This window comes from Cherax quadricarinatus, chromosome 26 (assembly GCF_038502225.1).
Source record: "Cherax quadricarinatus isolate ZL_2023a chromosome 26, ASM3850222v1, whole genome shotgun sequence".
NCBI lineage: Eukaryota > Metazoa > Arthropoda > Malacostraca > Decapoda > Parastacidae > Cherax > Cherax quadricarinatus.
In genome coordinates this window covers 34,377,280-34,395,680 of record NC_091317.1, presented here as the reverse complement: position 1 = coordinate 34,395,680, position 18,401 = coordinate 34,377,280, and the positions used below count along the sequence as shown (strand labels likewise).

At 46.4% G+C, this 18,401-nt stretch overlaps 1 protein-coding gene across 3 annotated transcripts in view; it reads right to left on the bottom strand.

Annotated features, from left to right (window-relative positions):
- LOC128691730 (bestrophin-2) overlaps window positions 1-18,401 on the bottom strand; it is a 64,410-nt gene that overhangs the window by 27,026 nt on the left and 18,983 nt on the right. For 2 of the 3 annotated variants that reach the window (XM_053780631.2, XM_053780632.2), the window contains exon 2: window positions 8,319-8,880. In XM_053780631.2, the coding sequence (XP_053636606.1) occupies window positions 8,319-8,389 (71 nt within the window). In that variant the 5' untranslated portion in view covers window positions 8,390-8,880. Of the gene's footprint in view, window positions 1-8,318; window positions 8,881-10,605; window positions 10,938-18,401 lie in introns of those variants that run through there. The other variant, XM_053780633.2, reaches the window with a different exon arrangement.

Here is an 18,401-nt window from a genome sequence, read left to right as displayed (position 1 = left end):
GAGTGAGGGTACCAGGAGCTGCACTACAACTATGTATCAGTAGAGTGAGTGAGGGTACCAAGAGCTGTACTACAACTATGTATCAGTAGAGTGAGTGAGGGTACCAGGAGCTGCACTACAACTATGTATCAGTAGAGTGAGTGAGGGTACCAGGAGCTGCACTACAACTATGTATCAGTAGAGTGAGTGAGGGTACCAGGAGCTGCACTACAACTATGTATCAGTAGAGTGAGTGAGGGTACCAGGAGCTGTACTACAACTATGTATCAGTAGAGTGAGTGAGGGTACCAGGAGCTGTACTACAACTATGTATCAGTAGAGTGAGTGAGGGTACCAGGAGCTGCACTACAACTATGTATCAGTAGAGTGAGTGAGGGTACCAGGAGCTGTACTACAACTATGTATCAGTAGAGTGAGTGAGGGTACCAGGAGCTGTACTACAACTATGTATCAGTAGAGTGAGTGAGGGTACCAGGAGCTTTACTACAACTATGTATCAGTAGAGTGAGTGAGGGTACCAGGAGTTGCACTACAACTATGTATCAGTAGAGTGAGTGAGGGTACCAGGAGCTGCACTACAACTATGTATCAGTAGAGTGAGTGAGGGTACCAGGAGCTGCACTACAACTATGTATCAGTAGAGTGAGTGAGGGTACCAAGAGCTGTACTACAACTATGTATCAGTAGAGTGAGTGAGGGTACCAAGAGCTGTACTACAACTATGTATCAGTAGAGTGAGTGAGGGTACCAAGAGCTGCACTACAACTATGCATCAGTAGAGTGAGTGAGGGTACCAAGAGCTGCACTACAACTATGTATCAGTAGAGTGAGTGAGGGTACCAGGAGCTGCACTACAACTATCTATCACTAGAGTGAGTGAGGGTACCAGGAGCTGCACTACAACCATGTAACAGTAGAGTGAGTGAGGGTACCAGGAGCTGTACTACAACTATGTATCAGTAGAGTGAGTGAGGGTACCAGGAGCTGTACTACAACTATGTATCAGTTGAGTGAGTGAGGGTACCAGGAGCTGTGCTACAACTATGTATCAGAGTGAGGGTACCAGGAGCTGCACTACAACTATGTATCAGTAGAGTGAGTGAGGGTGCCAGGAGCTGCACTACAACTATCTATCACTAGAGTGAGTGAGGGTACCAGGAGCTGCACTACAACCATGTATCAGTAGAGTGAGGGTACCAGGAGCTGTACTACAACTATGTATCAGTAGAGTGAGTGAGGGGTACCAGGAGCTGCACTACAACTATGTATCAGTAGAGTGAGTGAGGGTACCAGGAGCTGCACTACAACTACGTATCAATAGAGTGAGTGAGGGTACCAAGAGCTGCACTACAACTATGTATCATTAGAGTGAGTGAGGGTACCAGGAGCTGCACTACAACTATGTATCAGTAGAGTGAGTGAGGGTACCAGGAGCTGTACTACAACTATGTATCAGTAGAGTGAGTGAGGGTACCAGGAGCTGTGCTACAACTATGTATCAGTAGAGTGAGTGAGGGTACCAGGAGCTGTACTTCAACTATGTATCAGTAGAGTGAGTGAGGGTACCAGGAGCTGCACTACAACTATGTATCAGTAGAGTGAGTGAGGGTACCAGGAGCTGCACTACAACTACGTATCAATAGAGTGAGTGAGGGTACCAGGAACTGCACTACAACTATGTATCAGTAGAGTGAGTGAGGGTACCAGGAGCTGCACTACAACTATGTATCAGTAGAGTGAGTGAGGGTACCAGGAGCTGCACTACAACTATGTATCAGTAGAGTGAGTGAGGGTACCAGGAGCTGCACTACAACTATGTATCAGTAGAGTGAGTGAGGGTACCAGGAGCTGTACTACAACTATGTATCAGTAGAGTGAGTGAGGGTACCAGGAGCTGTACTACAACTATGTATCAGTAGAGTGAGTGAGGGTACCAGGAGCTGTACTACAACTATGTATCAGTAGAGTGAGTGAGGGTACCAGGAGTTGCACTACAACTATGTATCAGTAGAGTGAGTGAGGGTACCAGGAGCTGCACTACAACTATGTATCAGTAGAGTGAGTGAGGGTACCAGGAGCTGCACTACAACTATGTATCAGTAGAGTGAGTGAGGGTACCAAGAGCTGTACTACAACTATGTATCAGTAGAGTGAGTGAGGGTACCAGGAGCTGCACTACAACTATGTATCAGTAGAGTGAGTGAGGGTACCAGGAGCTGCACTACAACTATGTATCAGTAGAGTGAGTGAGGGTACCAGGAGCTGCACTACAACTATGTATCAGTAGAGTGAGTGAGGGTACCAGGAGCTGTACTACAACTATGTATCAGTAGAGTGAGTGAGTGTACCAGGAGCTGTACTACAACTATGTATCAGTAGAGTGAGTGAGGGTACCAGGAGCTGTACTACAACTATGTATCAGTAGAGTGAGTGAGGGTACCAGGAGCTGTACTACAACTATGTATCAGTAGAGTGAGTGAGGGTACCAGGAGCTTTACTACAACTATGTATCAGTAGAGTGAGTGAGGGTACCAGGAGTTGCACTACAACTATGTATCAGTAGAGTGAGTGAGGGTACCAGGAGCTGCACTACAACTATGTATCAGTAGAGTGAGTGAGGGTACCAGGAGCTGCACTACAACTATGTATCAGTAGAGTGAGTGAGGGTACCAAGAGCTGTACTACAACTATGTATCAGTAGAGTGAGTGAGGGTACCAAGAGCTGTACTACAACTATGTATCAGTAGAGTGAGTGAGGGTACCAAGAGCTGCACTACAACTATGCATCAGTAGAGTGAGTGAGGGTACCAGGAGCTGCACTACAACTATCTATCACTAGAGTGAGTGAGGGTACCAGGAGCTGCACTACAACCATGTAACAGTAGAGTGAGTGAGGGTACCAGGAGCTGTACTACAACTATGTATCAGTAGAGTGAGTGAGGGTACCAGGAGCTGTACTACAACTATGTATCAGTTGAGTGAGTGAGGGTACCAGGAGCTGTGCTACAACTATGTATCAGAGTGAGGGTACCAGGAGCTGCACTACAACTATGTATCAGTAGAGTGAGTGAGGGTGCCAGGAGCTGCACTACAACTATCTATCACTAGAGTGAGTGAGGGTACCAGGAGCTGCACTACAACCATGTATCAGTAGAGTGAGGGTACCAGGAGCTGTACTACAACTATGTATCAGTAGAGTGAGTGAGGGGTACCAGGAGCTGCACTACAACTATGTATCAGTAGAGTGAGTGAGGGTACCAGGAGCTGCACTACAACTACGTATCAATAGAGTGAGTGAGGGTACCAAGAGCTGCACTACAACTATGTATCATTAGAGTGAGTGAGGGTACCAGGAGCTGCACTACAACTATGTATCAGTAGAGTGAGTGAGGGTACCAGGAGCTGTACTACAACTATGTATCAGTAGAGTGAGTGAGGGTACCAGGAGCTGTGCTACAACTATGTATCAGTAGAGTGAGTGAGGGTACCAGGAGCTGTACTTCAACTATGTATCAGTAGAGTGAGTGAGGGTACCAGGAGCTGCACTACAACTATGTATCAGTAGAGTGAGTGAGGGTACCAGGAGCTGCACTACAACTACGTATCAATAGAGTGAGTGAGGGTACCAGGAACTGCACTACAACTATGTATCAGTAGAGTGAGTGAGGGTACCAGGAGCTGTACTACAACTATGTATCAGTAGAGTGAGTGAGGGTACCAGGAGCTGTACTACAACTATGTATCAGTAGATTGAGTGAGGGTACCAGGAGCTGTACTACAACTATGTATCAGTAGAGTGAGTGAGGGTACCAGGAGCTGTGCTACAACTATGTATCAGTAGAGTGAGGGTACCAGGAGCTGCACTACAACTATGTATCAGTAGAGTGAGTGAGGGTACCAGGAGCTGCACTACAACTATGTATCAGTAGAGTGAGTGAGGATACCAGGAGCTGTACTACAACTATGTATCAGTAGAGTGAGTGAGAGTACCAGGAGCTGTACTACAACTATGTATCAGTAGAGTGAGTGAGGGTACCAGGAGCTGCACTACAACTATGTATCAGTAGAGTGAGTGAGGGTACCAGGAGCTGCACTACAACTATGTATCAGTAGAGTGAGTGAGGGTACCAGGAGCTGTGCTACAACTATGTATCAGTAGAGTGAGTGAGGGTACCAGGAGCTGTGCTACAACTATGTATCAGTAGAGTGAGGGGTACCAGGAGCTGTACTACAACTATGTATCAGTAGAATGAGTGAGGGTACCAGGAGCTGTACTACAACTATGTATCAGTAGAGTGAGTGAGGGTACCAGGAGCTGCGCTACAACTATGTATCAGTAGAGTGAGTGAGGGTACCAGGAGCTGCACTACAACTATGTATCAGTAGAGTGAGTGAGGGTACCAGGAGCTGCACTACAACTATGTATCAGTAGAGTGAGTGAGGGTACCAGGAGCTGCACTACAACTATGTATCAGTAGAGTGAGTGAGGGTACCAGGAGCTGTACTACAACTATGTATCAGTAGAGTGAGTGAGGGTACCAGGAGCTGTACTACAACTATGTATCAGTAGAGTGAGTGAGGGTACACAGCAGAGATGAGTGTTGCAAGTCACTGAAGTGTATTTACCTAATTATAAACAAGAGTCGAGTCATTGTTCCTGGGTCATCAAGGAGACAGATACCAACCCCACCTTCTTATAAGCGAGTGTATAATCCCTTGTCTGTGGTTGCAAGGGTTGAGTCTCAGCACCTGGTCCTTCTTAATTGGTGATTACTGGGTTCACTCCCTCCAGGCGTCTAGAACATTATGTATGTATGTATGTATGTATGTATGTATGTATGTACTCACCTATTTGTGGTTGCAGGGGTCGATTCATAGCTCCTGGCCCCGCCTCTTCACTGATTGCTACTAGGTCCTCTCTCTCCCTGCTCCATGAGCTTTATCATACCTCGCCTTAAAACTATGTATGGTTCCCGCCTCCACTACTTCACTTTCTAGGCTATTCCACGGCTTGACTACTCTATGACTGAAGAAATACTTCCTAACATCCCTTTGATTCATCTGAGTCTTCAACTTCCAATTGTGACCTCTTGTGTCTGTGTCCCATCTCTGGAACATCCCGTCTTTGTCCACCTCGTCTATTCCGCGCAGTATTTTATATGTCGTTATCATGTCTCCCCTGACCCTCCTGGTCTCCAGTGTCATCAGGCCGATTTCCCTCAACCTTTCTTCGTAGGACAATCCCCGTAGCTCTGGGACTAGTCTTGTTGCAAACCTTTGCACTTTCTCTAATTTCTTGACGTGCTTGACTAGGTGTTTATTCCAAACTGGTGCTGCATACTCCAGTATGGGCCTGACGTAAATGGTATACAGAGTCTTGAACGACTCCTTACTGAGGTATCGGAACGCTATCCGTAGGTTTGCCAGGCGCCCGTATGCTGCAGCAGTTATCTGATTGATGTGCGCCTCAGGAGATATGCTCGGTGTTATACTCACCCCCAGATCTTTTTCCTTGAGTGAGGTTTGCAAACTTTGGCCATCTAAACTATATTGTGTCTGCGGTCTTCTTTGCTCTTCCCCAATCTTCATGACTTTGCATTTGGCAGGGTTAAACTCAAGGAGCCAGTTGCTGGACCAGGCTTGTAGCCTGTCCAGGTCTCTTTGTAGTCCTGCCTGATCCTCATCCGATTTGATTCTTCTCATTAACTTCACATCATCTGCAAACAAGGACACTTCTGAGTCTATCCCTTCCGTTATGTCGTACACATATACCAAGAACAGCACAGGTCCTAGGACTGACCCCTGTGGAACCCTGCTTGTCACAGGCGCCCACTCTGACACCTCGTCACGTACCATGACTCGTTGTTGCCTCCCTGTCAGGTATTCTCTGATCCATTGCAGTGCCTTTCCTGTTATGTGTGCCTGATCCTCTAGCTTTTGCAGTAACCTCTTGTGAGGAACTGTGTCGAAGGCCTTCTTGCAGTCCAAAAAATTGCAGTCGATCCACCCCTCTCTCTCTTGTCTTACTTCTGTCACCTTGTCATAAAACTCTAGTAGGTTTGTGACACAGGATTTTCCTTCCCTGAAACCGTGCTGGTTGTCAATTATACATTTGTTTCTTTCCAGGTGCTCCACCACTCTCCTCCTATGATCTTCTCCATGACCTTGCATACTATACACGTTAGTGATACAGGTCTGTAGTTTAGTGCCTCATGTCTGTCTCCGTTTTTAAAAATTGGGACTACATTTGCCATCTTCCATACCTCAGGGAGTTGCCCAGTTTCAAACGATGTGTTGAAGATCTTTGTTAATGGCTCACACAATATCTCTGCTCCCTCTTTAAGGACCCATGGGGAGATGTTGTCTGGTCCCACCGCCTTTGAGGTGTCAAGTTCGCATAGCAGCTTCTTCACCTCCTCCTTGGTTATTTGTACCTCATCCAGCACTTGCTGGTGTACCCCCCTGTTCTGATTTCCTGGAGTCCTACTGGTTTCCACTGTAAATACTTCAGTGTGTGTGTGTGTGTGTGTGTGTGTGTGTGTGTTAGTTACCATTTGGTCCTAGGCACATGTCGATTAGACACTAGGCCTTGTGTGTGTGTGTACTCACCTATTTGTACTCACCTATTTGTGGTTGCAGGGGTCGAGTCCTAGCTCCTGGCCCCGCCTCTTCACCGGTTGCTACTAGACCCTATCTCTCCCCGCTCCATGAGCTTTATCAAACCTCGTCTTAAAACTGTGTATGGTTCCTGCCTCCACTACGTCATTTTCTAGGCTATTCCACTGCCTTACAACTCTATGACTGAAGAAATACTTCCTACTATCTCTCTGACTCATTTGTGTCTTCAACTTCCAATTGTGGCCTCTTGTTTCTGTGTCCCCTCCCTGGAACATCCTGTCCTTGTCCACCTTGTCTATTCCACGCAGTATTTTATATGTCGTTATCATGTCTCCCCTGACCCTCCTGTCCTCCAGTGTCGTCAGGCCGATTTCCCTTAATCTTTCTTCATAGGACATTCCCCTTAGCTCTGGAACTAACCTTGTTGCAAACCTTTGTACTTTCTCTAGTTTCTTGACGTGCTTTATCAAGTGCGGGTTCCAAACAGGTGCTGCATACTCCAGTATGGGCCTGACATACACGGTGTACAGTGTCTTGAATGATTCCTTACTAAGGTGTCGGAATGCTGTTCTCAGGTTTGCCAGGCGCCCATATGCTGCAGCAGTTATCTGATTGATGTGTGCTTCCGGAGACATGCTCGGTGTTATACTCACCCCAAGATCTTTCTCCTTGAGTGAGGTTTGCAGTCTTTGGCCACCTAGCCTATACTCTGTCTGTGGTCTTCTGTGCCCTTCCCCTATCTTCATGACTTTGCATTTGGCAGGATTAAATTCGAGAAGCCATTTGCTGGACCAGGTGTCCAGTCTGTCCAGGTCTCTTTGAAGTCCTGCCTGGTCCTCATCAGATTTAATTCTCCTCATTAACTTCACATCATCTGCAAACAGGGACACTTCTGAGTCTAACCCTTCCGTCATGTCGTTCACATATACCAAAAATAGCACTGGTCCTAGGACCGACCCCTGTGGGACCCCGCTCGTCACAGGTGCCCACTGTGATACATCATTACGTACCATGACTCGTTGTTGCCTCCCTGTCAGGTATTCTCTGATCCATTGCAGTGCCCTTCCTGTTATATGCGCCTGATGCTCTAGCTTCTGCACTAATCTCTTGTGAGGAACTGTGTCAAAGGCCTTCTTGCAGTCCAAGAAGATGCAATCAACCCACCCCTCTCTCTCTTGTCTTACTTCTGTTATTTTATCATAAAACTCCAGAAGGTGTGTGTGTGTGTGTGTGTGTGTGTGTGTGTGTGTGTGTGTGTGTGTGTGTGTGTGTGTGTGTGCGTGTGTGTGTGTGTGTGTGTGTGTGTGTGTGTGTGTGTGTGTGTGTGAGTGTGTGTGTGTGTGTGTGTGTGTGTGTGTGTGTGTGTGTGTGTGTGTGTGTGTGTGTGTGTGTGTGTGTGTGTGTGTGTGTGTGTGTGTGTGTGTGTGTGTGTGTGTGTGTGTGTTATTTACTGGGTTCTAGTCTCATTGGCTGTGTCGTACCCTTGCTTGAAGCTGCGTAGAGAGTCTGCCTTATCTAACTTATTCCACATCTCTTTCATACACCCATGATACTCTTAAAGGGGTGATATGGGAGACAGTAGAGAGACAGTAGAGAGACAGTGGAGAGACAGTAGAGAGACAGTAGAGAGACAGTGGAGAGACAGTAGAGAGACAGTAGAGAGACAGTGGATAGATAGTGGAGAGACAGTGGAGACTTACTTGAGCATCAGTTTCCAGAAGGAACCGAAGCCTCTTCGACTTGCAACATCATCTGTGTAATTTACGGTCATGGTGGTGGTGGTAGACAGCTACGGTGGTAGACAGCTACGGTGGTAGACAGCTGCGGTGGAAGACAGCTACGGTGGTAGACAGCTGCGGTGGAAGACAGCTACGGTGGTAGACAGCTACGGTGGTAGACAGCTGCGGTGGTAGACAGCTACGGTGGTAGACAGCTACGATGGTAGACAGCTACGGTGGTAGACAGCAGCGGTGGTAGACAGCTACGGTGGTAGACAGCTACGATGGTAGACAGCTACGGTGGTAGACAGCTACGGTGGTAGACAGCTGCGGTGGTAGACAGCTACGGTGGTAGACAGCTACGGTGGTAGACAGCTACGGTGAGACAGCTACGGTGGTAGACAGCTACGGTGAGACAGCTACGGTGGTAGACAGCTACGGTGGTAGACAGCTACGGTGGTAGACAGCAGCGGTGGTAGACAGCAGCGGTGGTAGACAGCAGCGGTGGTAGACAGCTACGGTGGTAGACAGCTGTGATGTCTGCCTGTGGAGATATATGCTACATTATATCCAGTTAATTACACTTTAATTCTTATATAAATCAAAGCAACAACACAGACACAACAGAAATAACAAGAACAGTCTTCACAACGAACGTCGGGATTGCGACGTATATGGTTGAGGTTCAGCAGGCTGGACGCTGTTATACCTCAACCTAACATCCTCCCCCAGCAGGATAGTGTTCCTGGTTGTGGTCGGCTTTATGGGTCAGTTTAGGTTAGGGTAAAGCAACCTAACTTTGTGTAACCAAGGTGTGCCGTGGCCTCGTAGGCAACACTCTTCACACACACACTGAGTTTCCGTGGTTCGATACCAGGTAAGGGTGAAAACATTGGACGTGTTTCCTTAAGATACCTGCTGTCCCTGTTCACCTAGCAGTAAAATAGGTACTTGGGTGTTAGTGGACTGGTGTGGGTCGCATCCTGGGATAAAACTGACCTAATTTGCGGGAAATACTCAGCATAACAAGCAACTTTCTATATAGTAGTATGTCAGTGATGTCAGCTATGGTCTGTATACCTTGTACATGTACTGGTAGTAGTAATGATATTATTATAAACACTGAAGATATAACGGCAGCCCTGTTACTGTGTTGTTTACAACGTTAATTACATCATTTTTCAATGGCTGTTTTTATTTATCTACTAAACACTAGAATCATTTAGTTATTCCTGCCTTTAAACGTTCGTTACTGTCGTGACCAGCTGACTCTCATGTAAATCATAGTAATAAACGTAAGTAAAACTATTTACAATCTTTCTTCACATTCCGCAGTCGTGGCAGGTAAGAGAGAGGCGTGGAAAATACGGAATGTTGTCGCCATGTTGAAGGAGACACATCAGTTCCCCTCTCTTCTAACATGTTATTGTTCCACTATAATCTACCTTGTCCATAATTACTATCACATTTTGTCTATTTCGTAAGGTGACGTCCAGGATCTTTACTTAATTCATGGTATAACTTAACAAATCTTTGAGGACAATTGTGTTGTAGAGGTGTGAGCACTGCTGACACCTCTACAACACAATTGTTAAGTTATACCAGGAATTAAGAAAAGATCCTGGACTTCACCTTACGAAATAGACAAAGTGAATGTGATAGTAATTATGGACAAGGTAGATTATAGTGGGAAAATAAACATGATGTTAGGAGACGTAAACTCAGGTGCCTCTTAAGGAGACACAGAGGAGGCACTGAACTAGAGGCCAGTGACTCTGATGACACTGTAAAGTTATGAAGAAGACTGATTTCAAAAAGACAGGTGAGCTAACACTAGAACATAGACAACGTTTCGCTCCTGCGACCTTGATCACTTCTAACACACAAAGATTAAAATAACAGTGTATACACCAACCATGGTTTTCGAGAAGGTAAATCCTGTCTCACAAATCTTCTAGATTTCTGCTACAATTTAACGAATGTGAGAAGAGAGAGAGAGAGAGAGAGAGAGAGAGAGAGAGAGAGAGAGAGAGAGAGAGAGAGAGAGAGAGAGAGAGAGAGAGATGGGTGGATTGCATATTTTTGGAGTGTAAGAACTATAAGGCAAAAGGCAGAGAATCAGGCAGGAATAACAGGGACGGCACTACACTGTACCAAAGAATACTTAAGAGGAAGGAAACAACGAGTTGTTGTCTGAGATGTTTGAGTGGGCAAGTGTGACGAGTGGGGTTCCACTAGGGTCAGCACTAGGATCTGTACTAATACTTACGTACGTGGTAAGGCTTGATAATGAGGAACGTCAGTCCCCAGATCTCCTGGCCAGTGTTCTACTGACTGTTAGTAGAGTGCTGGGCTTTACCGCCAGCCTGAAGAAGACTGCCTCGGTGACTGAATGGTTAATGAGGCTGTTGCTGCTAGTGGCTCACAGACTCATGGTCACGCCCACACTTATCTACCACTTTTTTTTTATTTTTTGTGTAAGTAACAGTTCAGTCTCCTCTTGAAACTTGAGGCGTTTATTGGAGTGGAGTGCAGCAGAGGTGTTGATGTAGTGGTTCCTGGTGGTCCCTATGTTACCTCTGTCTCTGTGTTTTTTCAATATTTCCTCCAGTGTTTCTCACCCCTGTAGGTGTTATTGATAGTGTTCACATTTGTTATTGGACTCGCAAGTATTTCCCATGCATATGTTTTCAGGTCTCTCTCTCTCTCTCTCTCTCTCTCTCTCTCTCTCTCTCTCTCTCTCTCTCTCTCTCTCTCTCCCATTCCATAGATTACATTTCCATTGCTATCGTGATATTCTCAGTATTTTAGATGTATAGGCAGTCTGCGTCAGTGTGCAGCCACTGTACACTGTCCGGCTCTGCTACCTCTCCAGCCTTGCAAGTTCCTCATAACACAACAATCCTCAGTCATAAGAACATAACAGAGTTCAACTGCACCATCACTTGGTTGTTGCTCTACTTTTTAATGTTCTCATAATCCGCCCTATAATTTTCGTGACCTTCTCTCCACTTGTCATAACGTGTTCTCTGAAGGAGTGGTCGTCTAACACCAACTTATTTATATTTTTTAAATGGCACTTTCGTTCTATGAGATGGTTTGCCTGTGCTCACCTAATTGTGGTTGCAGGGGTAGAGTCTCAGCTCCTGGTCCCCCCCTCTACGTTGGTTGTTACTGGGTTCACTTACCCTGGCTTCATGACCCCTATTATACCTGTTCGTATAACCATGTATACATCCCGCCTAAGGCTAAAGAAGTATTTCGTGACATCCCTCCGACTCATCTGTGCTTTTAACTTCCAGCGGTGCGCTCGTGTTCCCGGGATCCGTCTTGCAATTAGGCTCACCTTCTCTACGTTATCATTTCCTCTCAGAAAATTCGGTGTTTGGAGATTCTGAGGTGCGGAGTTATTAAAATTATTATTGAGAGGACTAAGGAAGGGTTCTTGAGGTGGTTTGGACATTTAGAGAGGATGGAGCAAGATATAATGACAAAGAGAGTGTATAAATCTGTAATGGACGGAGGGCGGAGTAAGGCTCCGCATGTCGGGCAAATTAGGTCAGTGTTCCAGGATGCGACCCACACCAGTCGACTAACACCCAGGTACCCATTTTACTGATGGGGAACATAGACAACATGTGGAAAGAAACACGTCCAATGTTTCTACTCTGGCTGGGAATCGAACCCAGACCCTCGCCGTGTGAAGCGAGAACGTTAACCACCAGGAGGTTTTGAATGCTAGAAGGTTGGACATGCAGCAGGAATGTGTGACCATGTTAGACAGGAGTGAGTAGAGGTAAGTGGTTTTTATGATTTGATGTGCTGTTGGAGTATGAGCAAAGTAACATTTATGAAGGGATTCAGTGAAGCGGACTTGAGTCCTGGAGGTGGGAAGTACAGTGCCTGCACTCTGAAGGAGGAGTGGAGATGCTGGTATTTAGAGAGTAATCTGAACTATTAATGTCAGCACGTTTCTAGCAAGACAGTGATTGAATAAGTAACAGTGAAAGTGTTTCTTTGTCGGGTCACCCTGTCTCGGTGGGAGACAACCAGGATGTTAGAAAAATGTTTATCATAATCTTGCCGTCCCTAAGACTTTTGTCCTCTAGTGTAGTCACGTTCAGCTCCTCTAGCCTCTCCTCACACTTCAGCTCCTCTAGCCTCTCCTCACACTTCAGCTCCTCTAGCCTCTCCTCACACTTCAGCTCCTCTAGCCTCTCCTCACACTTCAGCTCCTCTAGCCTCTCCTCACGCTTCAGCTCCTCTAGCCTCTCCTCACACTTCAGCTCCTCTAGCCTCTCCTCACACTTCAGCTCCTCTAGCCTCTCCTCACACTTCAGCTCCTCTAGCCTCTCCTCACACTTCAGCTCCTCTAGCCTCTCCTCACGCTTCAGCTCCTCTAGCCTCTCCTCACACTTCAGCTCCTCTAGCCTCTCCTCACACTTCAGCTCCTCTAGCCTCTCCTCACACTTCAGCTCCTCTAGCCTCTCCTCACACTTCAGCTCCTCTAGCCTCTCCTCACACTTCAGCTCCTCTAGCCTCTCCTCACACTTCAGATCCTCTAGCCTCTCCTCACGCTTCAGCTCCTCTAGCCTCTCCTCACACTTCAGATCCTCTAGCCTCTCCTCACACTTCAGATCCTCTAGCCTCTCCTCACACTTCAGCTCCTCTAGCCTCTCCTCACACTTCAGCTCCTCTAGCCTCTCCTCACACTTCAGCTCCTCTAGCCTCTCCTCACACTTCAGCTCCTCTAGCCTCTCCTCACACTTCAGCTCCTCTAGCCTCTCCTCACACTTCAGCTCCTCTAGCCTCTCCTCACACTTCAGCTCCTCTAGCCTCTCCTCACACTTCAGCTCCTCTAGCCTCTCCTCACAGCTCATACCTCTCAACTCTGGGACGACCCGAGTAGCGAACCTCTGCATTGTTTCCGTCTTCTTTACGTGCTTTATCAAACGTTGCATATTCCAAGATGGACCTGACATATACCTGTACAGGCTTGTCAATTACTCCTTGTTGAGGTTCCTGAAGGCTACTCTTAAATTTATCAGTCTCTCGCTTACTGCAGCGGTTATTCTGCTGATGTGTGCCTCAGGTGATATGATCGGCACTATGCTCACCCTGTGACTCTTCTCCTTTACCTGGAGAGAGTTCCGGGGGTCAACGCCCCCTCGGCCCGGTCTGTAACTAGGCCTCCTGGTGGATCAGAGCATGATCAACCAGACTGTTACTGCTGGCTGCACGCAAACCAACGTACGAGCCACAGCCCGGCTGGCCAGGTTGCAGCCTTTCTCACCCAAGCCTGTACTCTGTTTCCGGTCGTCTTTGCCCTTCCCTGATTTTCATAACTTTGCATTTGCTGGGGTTAAATTCTACTAACCATAGGTCCAGATTCATTTGGTTTGTTTCTATTTGTATTCTAGTGATTAGTTTTACATCATCTGTAAACAGAGACATCTCTGACTTGATTTCCACTGTTACGTCATTTATATGAACCATAAACAACACTGGTCCAAGTACTGACCCTTGTGGGACCCCATTCCTTACACTCACCCATACCAACACCTCCCGGAGAGTAATTCGTTGTTTCCTACCTATTAAGCATTCCTCGACCCACTGTAGTGTTTTCTCTGTTATTCCTGCCTGCTCCAGTAGCTTTCGTGCCAGTCATTGTGGAATGCTGTATTAAACACCTTCTTAGAGTCCAGAAACATGCAGTCCCTCTCCCCCCTCCCCGTGCTCCTCTCTATCCTACCTCTCTCCTTCATTCTTTCCATATCCAAGAAGTTGATATTTGTCACTACTGAAGATCACATTCTCTTTCTTTGCCTACTGGAAGATACTAACATATATTTTTTCTATCTTCTGTTTATTTTGTTATACCTAATAAACTCATTTTATGGGTTATCAGCTGATGGTCACATTTGGTTTTCACATGACCCCGTGTGGAGCACCTCTGTGTTTCAGTGTCTCAGTAATACTGTGAGGATAATGTGCCACCTGTGAGAGTTATGGTCTTCCTGCGCTACTGTCTTCTTAACGTGGCTTAGAAAGTTGGTGAATGTGACAGTATGTTGGTACCTGGGTGGCCTTCCAAACACTTGCTGCAAGTGTGACCTGGCTGCTGCTAGTGTGACCTCACTGCTGCTAGTGTGACCTGGCTGCTGTTAGTGTGACCTGGCTGCTGCTAGTGTGACCTTACTGCTGCTAGAGTGACCTCACTGCTGCTAGTGTGACCTGGCTGCTGCTAGAGTGACCTTACTGCTGCTAGTGTGACCTGGCTGCTGCTAGAGTGACCTTACTGCTGCTAGTGTGACCTGGCTGCTGCTAGAGTGACCATACTGCTGCTAGTGTGACCTGGCTGCTGCTAGTGTGACCTTACTGCTGTTAGTGTGACCTTACTGCTGCTAGTGTGACCTGGCTGCTGCTAGTGTGACCTTACTGCTGTTAGTGTGACCTGGCTGCTGCTAGAGGGACCTTACTGCTGCTAGTGTGACCTGGCTGCTGCTAGTGTGACCTGGCTGCTGCTAGTGTGACCTTACTGCTGTTAGTGTGACCTTACTGCTGCTAGTGTGACCTCACTGCTGCTAGTGTGACCTTACTGCTGCTAGTGTGACCTGGCTGCTGCTAGTGTGACCTTACTGCTGTTAGTGTGACCTTACTGCTGCTAGTGTGACCTGGCTGCTGCTAGTGTGACCTTACTGCTGCTAGTGTGACCTGGCTGCTGCTAGTGTGACCTGGCTGCTGCTAGTGTGACCTCACTGCTGCTAGTGTGACATTACTGCTGCTAGTGTGACCTGGCTGCTGCTAGTGTGACCTCACTGCTGCTAATGTGACCTCACTGCTGCTAGTGTGACCTGACTGCTGCTAGTGTGACCTGGCTGCTGCTAGTGTGACCTGGCTGCTGCTAGTGTAACCTCACTGCTGCTAGTGTGACCTGGCTGCTACTAGTGTGACCTGGCTGCTGCTAGTGTGACCTGGCTGCTGCTAGTGTAACCTCACTGCTGCTAGTGTGACCTGGCTGCTGCTAGTGTGACCTTACTGCTGCTAGTGTGACCTTACTGCTGCTAGTGTGACCTCACTGCTGCTAGTGTGGCCTGGCTGCTGCTAGAGTGACCTTACTGCTGCTAGTGTGACCTGGCTGCTGCTAGTGTGACCTGGCTGCTGCTAGTGTGACCTCACTGCTGCTAGTGTGACATTACTGCTGCTAGTGTGACCTGGCTGCTGCTAGTGTGACCTCACTGCTGCTAATGTGACCTCACTGCTGCTAGTGTGACCTGGCTGCTGCTAGTGTGACCTGGCTGCTGCTAGTGTGACCTGGCTGCTGCTAGTGTAACCTCACTGCTGCTAGTGTGACCTGGCTGCTACTAGTGTGACCTGGCTGCTGCTAGTGTGACCTGGCTGCTGCTAGTGTAACCTCACTGCTGCTAGTGTGACCTGGCTGCTACTAGTGTGACCTGGCTGCTGCTAGTGTGACCTCACTGCTGCTAGTGTGACCTCACTGCTGCTAGTGTGACCTCACTGCTGCTAGTGTTACCTGGCTGCTGCTAGTGTGACCTCACTGCTGCTAGTGTTACCTGGCTGCTGCTAGTGTGACATCACTGCTGCTAGTGTGACCTCACTGCTGCTAGTGTGACCTCACTGCTGCTAGTGTAACCTCACTGCTGCTAGTGTGACCTCACTGCTGCTAGTGTGACCTCACTGTTTTGTCTTCAAAGTTGTAGGAAATACTAACGTCACGTACTGTAGGGTGGACACAGATAATGAAGAACAATTTAAGTGTTTAACCTTCCTGATGTCGACTGATGAATGCTGAATCATTTTCTTTATTGATGTTATTTATTTCTGGCCGTTGTTACAAGAGCCATTTTTAACAGAGGAATTCAAATTAGACTGAGATTACGTCGAGAAATATTTTATATTTTCCTCTCATCCTCAAACGGTATTTTCCCGTCTTTTGTGTGTACTGTCTGGTGGTATAAACCTTAGTAATAAATACCGACAAGTTGGTTTAGAAAGACACGTAAGCAAACACTATAACATATTTATTAGAAAACGTTTCGGTCCTGGGACCTTGATCACTTCTAACATACAGAGGTAGAAAGACATTATATATATAGGCGGAGAGTGAGGTGTGACGCGTAATTATCAACAATGGTTATAAATGACCATAATTTTTAAAGGGGTGGACCGGTAAGCCAGTGGAAGGCCTCGGTCAGATGACCAAAAGCTCCAAAGGCGGGTCATCATCTGACTAAGACCCGCGTCAGGAAACATTTGTCCTGTTTCCTGACGAACCTTACCTAACCTAACCTAAGATGTGACGCACGTGACCTGAGGAATGTCATAAGTACATAGTTATACCTGTCTGGTATAACTACCTTGGTTACTCTCTACCAGTAATGTTTATATGTCGACTTTCATCTCATTTTTTTGGAATTTGTGTTTTAAAAGTAGTTTGTCAGTGTTTTTCCCTGTATATAACATCTACATTGTCTGAGTTTAATCTCGTTTCGCTATTTGGAATATATTTTATGTTGGCCTTGTAGGTGCCAGGATTCACCTCTCCTGTGTACAGGATAATGATGGTCTGGTCAGGATGGTCACCCTGGCAATATTTGATAGTGCAGTGTTTATTATGCTCACTTCTCCCATTGTCTGAAGCTGAATTTACTAGACCTGTCTTCATGTTGCTGTGTTGAGGGTCGCATCTTGAGTTCTGTAATGAAGTGAAGCATGATGGGAGACTTAAGCTGTAAACTGAACTTGTCTGAAAAATAACGTCTGTAATAATGAACTGTATATACACACCTCTCACACTATATACACTGAGAGATACACACCTCTCACTGTATATACACTAAGAGATACTTACCTCTCACTGTATATACACTGAGAGATACTTACCTCTCACTGTATATATACTGAGAGATACACACCTCTCACTGTATATACACTGAGAGATACACACCTCTCACTGTATATACACTGAGAGATATACACCTCTCACTGTATATATACTGAGAGATACACACCTCTCACTGTATATATACTGAGAGATACACACCTCTCACTGTATATATACTGAGAGATACACACCTCTCACTGTATATATACTGAGAGATACACACCTCTCACTGTATATACACTAAGAGATACTTACCTTTCACTGTATATACACTGAGAGATACTTACCTCTCACTGTATATACACTGAGAGATACTCACCTCTCACTGTATATACACTGAGAGATACTTACCTCTCACTGTATATACACTAAGAGATACTTACCTCTCACTGTATATACACTGAGAGATACTCACCTCTCACTGTATATACACTAAGAGATACTTACCTTTCACTGTATATACACTGAGAGATACTTACCTCTCACTGTATATACACTGAGAGATACTTACCTCTCACTGTATATACACTAAGAGATACTCACCTCTCACTGTATATACACTGAAAGATGCACACTCCCCGGTATTTATACACAGAGAGAGATACCAGTGTGTACAGGATGATACTGAGCAGACTCATTGGAGCAGGATAAGGAGAGTATCCCACCTTCCTGCGAGTCAAGTTAGCCTGGCCCATGACCAGGCTCCGGGAGCTACAAGACTCTAAGAACTCATCAAAGGTATAAAGACAGAGTAAACTAAGACACAATGAGCCTTCACTCTGGTGCTCATGTAATAACATGAAAGAATAATGATGTGAGGTGGACTCAGTGACCATGGTTACAAATTCACGACTGACACTGCCAGGAATTAGATGTAATTTTAGCCATGATGACAAGATCACCGAGGGGAATGTGGTTATCATTTGATATGTGGTCTTGCAGGATGCACTTTAAGATGGTTATTCTGGGTCACTACTTACTCCCTATCCCTCCAGGATGCCACCCACAACCGTGGGTTAGTACTCAAGTGTCTGCTTAATGTTAGGTCAAGAGGGGTAGTAAGTGTACAGTGCGTTACTATCCTATATCTTGTCTTACACAGTAACACTCATATACCCACACCCACACACACACCACTACCCACACCCACACTCACGCAC